Source organism: Carlito syrichta, unplaced genomic scaffold, assembly GCF_000164805.1.
Source record: "Carlito syrichta isolate Samal-C Ts95f unplaced genomic scaffold, Tarsius_syrichta-2.0.1 Scaffold314146, whole genome shotgun sequence".
NCBI lineage: Eukaryota > Metazoa > Chordata > Mammalia > Primates > Tarsiidae > Carlito > Carlito syrichta.
The window spans coordinates 388,864-398,613 of NW_007258242.1; the positions used below are offsets into that span (position 1 = coordinate 388,864).

At 41.9% G+C, this 9,750-nt stretch overlaps 2 protein-coding genes across 5 annotated transcripts in view; one reads left to right on the plus strand and one right to left on the minus strand.

Annotated features, from left to right (window-relative positions):
* Positions 1 to 5,891, minus strand: part of VPS29 (VPS29, retromer complex component) — an 8,059-nt gene extending 2,168 nt beyond the window's left edge. For 2 of the 4 annotated variants that reach the window (XM_021719113.1, XM_008071177.1), the window contains exons 1-2: positions 5,734 to 5,820; positions 1,040 to 1,231 (exon numbers count right to left, since the gene is read on the minus strand). In XM_021719113.1, the coding sequence (XP_021574788.1) occupies positions 1,040 to 1,231; positions 5,734 to 5,736 (195 nt within the window). In that variant the 5' untranslated portion in view covers positions 5,737 to 5,820. Of the gene's footprint in view, positions 1 to 1,039; positions 1,232 to 3,652; positions 3,669 to 5,090; positions 5,174 to 5,733 lie in introns of those variants that run through there. The other 2 variants (XM_008071176.1, XM_021719112.1) reach the window with 2 other exon arrangements.
* Positions 5,892 to 6,035: 144 nt separating this feature from the next.
* The window catches only part of RAD9B (RAD9 checkpoint clamp component B), a 47,302-nt gene continuing 43,587 nt past the window's right edge, over positions 6,036 to 9,750 (plus strand). Inside the window, exons 1-3 of the mRNA XM_008071178.2 lie at positions 6,036 to 6,072; positions 8,498 to 8,568; positions 9,343 to 9,498. Of these exons, the coding sequence (XP_008069369.1) occupies positions 6,036 to 6,072; positions 8,498 to 8,568; positions 9,343 to 9,498 (264 nt within the window). The remainder of the gene's footprint in view (positions 6,073 to 8,497; positions 8,569 to 9,342; positions 9,499 to 9,750) is intronic.

Consider the following 9,750-nt stretch of genomic DNA (forward strand, 5'->3'; position numbering starts at 1 on the left):
GGAGCCCAGCAGGTGGAGGATCCGGTGGCCGGGAGCAGCCACTGCACTCCAGTCTGATACTCCAACTCAAAAAAAAAAAAAAAAAAAGTGCTGGAATTATAGGCTTGAGCCACCACACCCAGCCCTTTTTCTCCCTTTAAAGTCAGGTTTATTGAGGCATAATTTACACACAGTAAAATTCTGTGTACAATTCAGTGGGTTTTGACAAATGCACACAGCTGTGTAAGCACCACCACACTCAAGATATACAGCAGTTCTACACTCCAAAACTCCCACATGCTCGATAAAGCCAACCCTTGAGAAAGAGTTGCCAGCAAGGAGGTGTCAGTAGTGATGTGATCTTACTTCACTGAAAAAGAATCACTCCAGCCAGACATGGTGGCTCACATCTGTAATCCCAGCACTTTGGGAGGCAAAGGCAAGAGGATTACCTGAGCCCAGGGGTTCGAGACCAGTCCAGGCAACTTGGCAAGACCTCGTCTCTACAACAATAAAAAAAAATTAGCCAGGTGTGGTGGCGCGTACCTGTAATTCCAGGTACTTGGAAGACTGAGGCGGAAGGATTGCCTGAGCCCAACAGGTTGAGGCTGTGGTGGCCGTGAGCGTGCCACTGCACTCCAGCCTGGGTGACAGAGTGAGACTGACTAAAAAAAAAAAAGGATCATTCTGGTTGCCACCTGGAGAACAAATTGTGGAAGGAGGAAGGGTAGAATTAGGAAGCTGGAATACAAGAAAGTGAGTGACTTGGAACAGGGTAGTAGAGGTAGCGGTGGTAAGGTCATAAAAAACCTTATGTACTAAATGACAACACTATAAAAAGGAGCAACAAATCCACTTTTACTCAAAATCAATTTATTTTGTCAGAACAAGTATTTGCTATGCTTACTAAGTAGTCTAAACAAGTGATTTTCAAACAATAAGGGAAAGTCATGTGTAATAATTTATATTTGAAAAAAAAACCTTACTTCTAAAGATAAGGCTTATAGAAGTAAGAATCAAGAAAGGGAAACATTTGACAAAGGAAAGCGAAATACGTCACCTCATCAAAGTCTCCTCTCACAATATGAACATCACCAGCCAGAGTCTTGAGATAGTCATAACTCTCTTTGGTGCAAAGGTTTCCTGTGCAAAGAATGTGCTGAATCTTTCCTGGCACCAGGAGTTTTTTGAATTTAGCTGGCAAACTGTTGCACCGGTGTGGGATGTGCAGATCTCCTAATACCAACACCAACTTTAAAGTTTGAAAGTGAGAGAAAGCATAATGTTAAACAAGATGTCAAAACAAAATACTCTCCCACAACTCCCCTTTTAAACTAAACTCATCAGAGATCCAGAACCCCACAGAGCAGAAATTATTCATAATGTTCCTATAATGGCAATTGAAACAAACACACATATGGTAATGTACTCTGTTCTAAACCAATCTTACTTTATTTTGGTCAAAAATTGTGCATACACAATACAAGTAATCATTCTATTTACCAAGAATAAAATCAAGGATTTTAAAGGGAATAATTCAGAGATCTATAAGTTACACTGCATTTTAAAACTCACAAAATGAAAAGTATACAACGGGGCCCTGTGGAATTTGGTATTTTAAAACACTGATATGTTAATTCCTATTTCTGTAGTTGTAATATGAAACCTACATATTAACTCCAGAATCTTTTTTTTTTTTTTTTGAGTTAGAGTTTCAGTCTGTTACTCAGGCTGGAGTGCAGTGGCACACTCACGGTTGCTGCAGCCTTGACCTATTGAGCTCAGGCAATCCTTCCTCCTCAGTCTTTCAAGTAGCTGGAACTACAGGCATGTGCCACAATGCCAGAAACATTAAAGGGGATTGTTAAAAAATGTAATAATAGAGAAAAAAAGTTAATTCTATAATTTATGCTTACTAAGCTGACAACTATTTGGAGGTTTGGTAGCCAAAATTTACCATTTCTGTTACTTCAAATTATTAGCTATACATTACAGAGGTACAAAAATAGCCTATGAAACAAAAAAAAACAAAAACAAAAAAACCCAGTTTATGTTTAAGAGTTTTAATGGGTAAACATGCTTTTGAACTATAATCTTTGATATCTTCACCCACTTCATTATTAGAAATCCTCACTGCCATATTTTTATTGTCTGGATTAAATTGGCTATGTATCCTCAGTATAGTTCCCAAATGTAAAAAATAACATTTTCACAATCTTGCATGTACATTACAGCATTAAAACAAAAAAGACAGATCAGTGAAATAAGTATAAATTTAACATGAGGTGGTTTAGAGTTGCAACACAGTCTTAGATGACAAATATAAAATTTGCTCTTAAATATAAAAGAATATAAAGCCCAATGCTGTTAAATTTTAATTTTAAAATTTCAAAATTTGACAAACAACATTAATTTAGCTATTTAACAGAATAGTGTTGAAAGATCATTCAAAATATCTATCCTCCAAAGGACCACAGAATCAAATTTCCTCATGTTGAGTAGTACACACCTCCATTCTCTACAGAAAGTTTTCCCTTACAGATATCCCACCCATAAATGTACATGCCCTTTAACTGCTTTTAAAGGCATTTCTATTATTTAATATTATAAAAGAAAACATTAAATGTCAAATACAATAAAACAAAATATTTTGCCACTACAGACTTTGTAAATTAAAAAACAAAATGCGAAATTAAAATGATTACTAAAACAAGATCGATTCATCTTGTAACAAAAATTAAAATGACTGCAAAGAAAAGGAACTGTTATCAGGACACAGAGTAAATGAAGTAACACAAGGTTACAAAATTAGCACACTTTACAAGAAACTATTTAATAAGTTTCTTCTTTATAAACACTAGTTTCAGCTAGTATGTGTTCAAGGACCTATATTAATTGTTTCAATGCAGATTTTTGTGAACAAAACATCCGTAAAATTAAAAACCACTATGAAGTTTCTATTCTCACTGGTAATCAGTATAAAGTACCTGGATATAGAACAATCTTTATTTTTTACCCCCACTTCTGGAATAATCTTTATTTTAGAGGAGGATTCCTTCAGATATGGATTAAGCTACAAAGTCTATGTGGGAAGCTGGCATTTGAGAAAAAGGTAAAAAATGGATTTCTATGTTTAAAAAAAGAAGAACCCCAATCTCATAAAAGTGTTGGGATTAATAATGAATGAGCTGTTCATTCTGAATGCGACCAGAAGGAACATCAGTAAAACATGGTAGTTCATAACAAATGATGAGCTAATTCTATAAAGTACTAGATTATCCCCAAGTGTACTCAAGACTATTAGCAGTATAAAGATATGACTGCATGAATGACTACAGCGAAATGACTTAAAATTAGAAAGAATCTTTACTAGGACAGGATCCTCTGGTTTCCTGCTGGTGACAAAGTTATAGGGAAAATAGTGTCATAACACATCATACTTTGAGGAGTGTCCTTGCCCAAATTCCACATTTTGACAAATCAGGTTAGACGTAGATTAAAGAGTCCTTTAGGAAAGCAAAAGATCCCGAAAATGGCAGTCTTATTAATTCAAATAAAGAACCAACCTAATCAAAGCATGGGAATTTGGTAACTTCTTAAAAGAGTTAGAAACCCAGTCAGTAATCAGCCACCCAACCACAATTGTTAGTAGGAGCTAAGAGAAGAAACTTACTCTGTGCCCAGCCTTAGTGGAATGAAGAAGTTGATTGCAGACAGGGGAATGAAAAAAAACGGTGAAACATGACCAATGTTAAAAGAAAGCAACGAAAAGAAATAAACTAATAATTAAAAAAAAGGAACAACAAAAAAACCCACACCAAATGAGCAATTGTTAATGATTTCTGAGTGTTATGGAAGAAAATGTTAAAAATCAGCTGTGCCCAAAACAATACTAAAAGAAACATTTGCTGTCTTTTTAAACAAGACATAAACACACGCTATTTTTAAAATCTGCTATGCCAATTTTTTCCTACTTTTCCTAACCTTGCTCTCCACATTGACTTTCATCATTTTTGTTTTCCATTTTGTATAAAATTTTTTATGAGCTTTTATAAAATAAAATTGTGAATTTAGATTCCTATAAGACAACTTGGAAAATTCATCAGCAATAGCTTAAAAGTTAACATCTTCTGGATGGTTAGGGTCTAATTATTCCTCAAGTACATTAATTTTAATTCTCTTACATTCTAAATTCTAGTAGCTAGAAAATTATGCTTCAGTTAGGTCATTTTTTTATAGAGGTAGATCATTTTTTTAAGTCTAGTGATGAACACCAACTAACAATAATGAAAACAAAGATAAAGCCATTCATCCAGTTAAAATTGGACCTTCCCCACACCCGAATTTGCTGCCCATAGACTCTGGACACTATACTGAATGTAGGACGCCTGTCTTCTTTGCCAAATAAAATGTTTTTTTAATCTTAAAATAATTGGCTAATGCTAACGTTTGCCCAATTCTACTTCATATGAAAAGTGATGTTCCAGGACAAGTACCCTAAAAAAAGTGTGCACCTCTCAAAACAACTTCAGAAACATGACTACGGAATCATGGCAAGTAATTATGTTTTCTCCCATGGAAGGGTGCCTCAAAATTACTGTAACCTGGAGTCTGTTTAGAAACAAAAATCAAAAGTGGAATGAAGGCCTGTAAAGGAAGCATACGCCATAAATCTTTGGCTGCCAGGTCTATAAGCCACCTCTTTAAAAGGCTGTCGTGGAATAGGAATCATCTTAAACATGCAATGGATGCCCATCGGAGAGGGAAGTCCCTTTACAGCTAAGCTCCATCAACACGAATCCCAGCTTCTTTCGGAAGAGCTGACGTTTCAGCGTCAAGAGCGCCTCTGAAAATCTGATTACGGGTGAGGCCTCTCCATGGGCAGTCCCCCGGTTTGTATGTAAGAAGGTCTCGGAGGTAGCGATTTATTGGGGTTGGGGGGGTGAGGGGGTGAGGGCTTGAAGCTGGCTGGGGGAGACTGGAGAAGTCTGATGAACGAATGAAGCAAAGCTCCCAAACTCGCCCTTGGCGCCCACGCCGGCCCCCGCCCTAGAAAATCGCACAGAGTCACAACAATCTTCCAAATGCTTTCGAGGAGTTCACCGATCAATGGGAGTCGCAGGCCCCCGAAGAAACAAACAGCTGCAGCAATTTTAAGCGTCAAGTCCTGCCCTCCGAGAGCACGCTTGCACATTTCAACGGCAGCTGCATGTTATTTTAGAGGCGCAGGGGACACTTTCTATCCCCATTGCCTCGAGAGCGGGCCCGGAATCCTGCTCGCGGCTTCGCGTTTTGCATCTGAGAGACCAGCTCTCGCCACCGGGGGGTGGTCGCCGGTACACCCCAGCCAGAGGGAGGTGCTTTTTGTGGAAAAGGAGCAGGGAAACGTCTGGAAACCGAGAGGGACCGTGCCCGTCTCGCGGGGAAGCTCGAGGCACAGGACCAAAGGCCTTCCGGAGCTCGGGCGTGCAGGTCCCATGACAGGAGGAGCAGCTGGCAGGGGCCCTCCCCCGCCCCGCAGCCGTCCTCTAGCCCCCGGGGCCGGGGTGCGAGGCCCAGGCCGGCCGCACCCAGAGGTGGCCGCTCCCTTCCTCCCCAGCCCTCCCCCTGGGCCTTCCCCCGGCCGGCGCCCGGGCTGCGCCCGCCAAGCCCTGCGGGGTCGCCGCCTCCCTCGCCCGGGACTCTCCGCGGTTCCCAACGACGCTGCACCCGGGCCGAGAGCCAGGCCTCGGTCGCCGCAGCTGCAGCCCTCACCATCCTGTCACCGGGCTCCGCTCCGTCACCACGACCGCGGCCGCCCTCTTCCTCAGGCTCCTCGAGGACCCGCCCATCTCGCCCACAGCCAATGGGAAACGAGGTCGGCAGAGAACTGCCCTACGGGGGCCCGCACAGGCCCTTCCCCGCCGTAAAGCGAACCCGCGCTTTGGGAATGCGTGGAGGCGAGGCGATAGGGTGGAGAGAGGAGGTCGCGAAGCTTCGAAAAGCGCGGGCAACATCCGGGAACCTGGGCCGTCGAACTGAGGCGAGTCCGGATCCTGCCTTTTAGGGCCGTGGCCATGCTGAAGTGCGCGATGAGCGGCGGTCAGGTGAAAGGTGGAGCCGCCTTTCTTGCCTTCCCGTGTAGACGAGAGAGAGCCAGAGTTTCCTGGACGTCTTCGCCGTCGTCCTGTTCTTATGCACGAGGACGGAGGACACGAGCCCTGGCCACGGCCGCCCCCCACCCAGGGTCCCCGTAGCTTCCGAGGGGAGGATGAAGGCTCTTGTCCTTTAATTGATGCATAATATTGAATATCGGTGGCGTCCAGGACATGAAGTTGTGCTGTCGGGCCTCAAGCAGGAGATGAGGGGGACGGCGTGGGGAGGAGCTGGGAGGAAGAAATAGTGCTGGGACAAAGTACTTTTGGGCCAAGAGAAAAGCACAAACCCGGTTTTTATTCCAGATTCTACCCTTTGTGTGATTCCGACAAGTCACTGAATCATTTGGGGGCTCGGTTTCCTCATCTGCAAAATAGGAATAATAACAGCAATCAAATGCATATCAAGAACTCAGTAATAGATGGGATGGTGCGCGGGCTGTCTTTTAAATGGCACTTTGTATTTTTTTTGTTTTAAATTAATTGTAATAAAGAGAGACAGGGTCTTGCTCTGTTGACCAGGCTGGTCTTGAACTCCTGGCCCCAAGCAATCCTCCTGCCTCAGCCTCCTAAAATAAAACAGCACTTTAAAAATGGAAGTTACTCCAGAAAATGTTTAGAAGAGCCATGGGTTCCTGCAGAATGCAACCTGAAGATGATCACAGAGAGAGATCTCATGTTGTGGCTTCTGGTGTGTTGAGAACAACCTTGGGACTGTGTTGATGAGCAGGACAGGGATGTAAGGCCCCCACTGTTGCATGTTCTCCGAGACGAGGAAGTTCTCTTTTGCAGCGTTCACCTCAGCTGTCAATAACCAATTATATGCTTGATTGTTGGATTTATTTTCCCTTCTAGACTGTGAGCACGCTGTGGGCAGGAGCTGTACCTGTCTCGTTCATTGCTGTGGCCCCAGTGCCTTGGGTTGTACTTCCAACATAGTAGGTGCTCAATATATAGCCACTGGATGAACAACAGAGCTGCATCACAGTGGTAAAAAGGAACAAAGGCCTCTTTTTTTGGTCATCCTATCTTTCCCAGTGTCCATGTGATTCTTAAGCATTGTAATCTGATTTTATGTTCTGGAATTTTTTTTTCCTTTTTTATGCTTTTCCGTGGATTGATATGGCCACCTGTTTGCATTGCCACATAGCATACCATAATCTTTTCACTGTGGTTTTTACTTATTAATTTCATGTATAAGAATATTAACAGTGTCATACTGGATCAGACCAATACTTTGTCCAACCCTAGCATCTCTTTCTGCCAAGACATCTGTTTGTGGTGAGAAAGTCTAGCATCTTCCATGTTACCCTCAAACGTCAGAGATGCATCCTGAGTACCCCTAATTTATCTCTCATTAATGTCTCACACATTTTGACTTGGCCATCTGTGAAGCTTTAAAAACACTTCAAATTGTCCTCTCCATGCACTGTTTTCATAATTTGGGAGGGGCAAATATATTTATTTAAATCAAGTTTTAAAATATATTCATATGGTTGGCTGTGGTGGCTCATGCCTGTAATCCCAGCATTTTGGGAGGCCAAAGCAAGAGGATCTCTTGGGCCCAGGAGTTTGAGACTAGCCTGGACAATATAGTGAGACCTTGTCTCTACAAAAAAAAAAAATTAGCCAGGCATGGTGATGTACACTTGTAGTTCCAGCTACTTGGGAGGCTGAGGAGGAAGGATTGCCTGAGCCTGGGAGGTCGAGTCTGCAGTGGGCCATGATCATGAACACTGCACTACAGCCTGGGTGACAGAGTGAGACCCTAACTCAAAAAATATATATATATGGAAATTGGCTTGCAACAGTAGGTCCTTGCAACACTGCAAGTATATAGAAGAAAAAATTAGCCGGGCTCGGTGGCTCAGCCTGTAATCCCGTGCCTTGGGAGGCTGAGGTGAGTGAATTGCCTGAGCCTGTGGGTTCGAGACCTGCCTGGGCAACTTGGTGAGACCTCATCTCTACAATAAATCAAAAAATCAGCCGGGCGTGGTAGCACATGCCTGTAATTCCAGCTACTTGGAAGGCTGAGGCAGAAGAATCGCCGGAGCCCAGCAGGTCGAGGCTGTGGTGGCCGGGAGTGGCCACTGCACTCCAGTCTGGGCGACAGAGTGAGACTCTAACTCAAAAAAAAAAAAAGAAGAAAGAATTGTGTTGAATTTCTTCATTTCACACACTCTGCAAATTTACTGAGCTCTTACTATATGCCTTGCATTTTGCTGAGGGTATTACGCTGCATTTATTAGAGTGATGTAGCATTAGTCTATAAAACACTGTTTTTTATGGATTTATCTTGAGTCCTTTGGATGAGGAAGAAGTCACTTGATTTTTTTATTGTTAGAGGGAAAGAACGTAAGCAGCACCTTTCTTTTTCTCCGTAGTGTTTGGGAAGGCAATTCAAGCTCTATCACGAATTAGTGACGAGCTGTGGCTAGACCCATCTGGAAAAGGTGTAAGTAAAAAATTAAGTAATAAACCATGTACTTAAGACAAGAGAGGATGTTTAAATATCCCAATCCAGTTTGAGTGTTAACTAGGAATTTCAGAAATTGCAATTATTCCTTTCACTGTTTATTTTACATAACTGACTACATTTAGAGCATAGAACATAGAAAATCATGCAGACAAACTTAATTGAGTTAAACCAGAAGTCACAAACTGGTGGTCCAGAGACTAGATATGGCCTGGAGAAATGTTTTGTCTGCCTGCATTGCTTTTTTAAAATTTGAAATAATTAAAAATATATATAGTCAAAAAATTAGAATAATTTCTAACATTTAAACGTGGAGAGATTCCAGTTCTTCCTCCTTCTCTTGTAAATTCAGAAGATCTGACAATTCTGAGCCTGCATTGCCTATGGCAGTAGTTGGCTGAAACTGAGTAATGGCTTCTCCCCTTAGACAAGGTGTGAGACTGCCAATATGCCATAAATCCCTTTTATATTGCCTTCTGTCATCTTACACATTGAAGTTAAGGCCCCCATAGGCATTTACTTTTCTACATTTTCAACATGCAAGATTTTGGATTTCATACATGTATGTATTCAATACATACATGTACACATATGTGTATACATATGCAAATCCTGTGCACACTGTATAGGGCATAGTTAACACCCCATGATCTTATTTAACTGTGATGTTAAACATAATGGAGTTTTTTGAATGAAAGTATCAGTTAAAGAAAGATGATTTTCTCCTAAATAGCTTTTATGTTATTTTTCTAGCTTGCTCTAAGATCTGTGAATTCTTGTCAATCAGCATATGGATGTGTCCTGTTCTCTCCTGTGTTTTTCCAACATTATCAGTGGTCAACCTCAGTGAAAATGAATGAAAATGAAAATGATGTAACACTGAGTTTAAATTGCAAATTGGGAATGAAGGTAAATGTAAGAGGCCCTGGATCTCTCTTATTCTGTAGAGATACTTATTATGTAGGGCATAGCATGTATTCTATACTTAAGAGTTTAAATAGCATGCAGGACAAGTCTGTTCATTTATGAATACACATACTTTTGTTCTTTTTTTTTGAGTTGGAGTCTCACTCTGTCGCCCAGACTGGAGTGCAGTGGCCGCTCTCGGCCACCGCAGCCTTGGCCTGCTGGGCTCCGGCGATCCTTCCGCCTCAGCCTTCC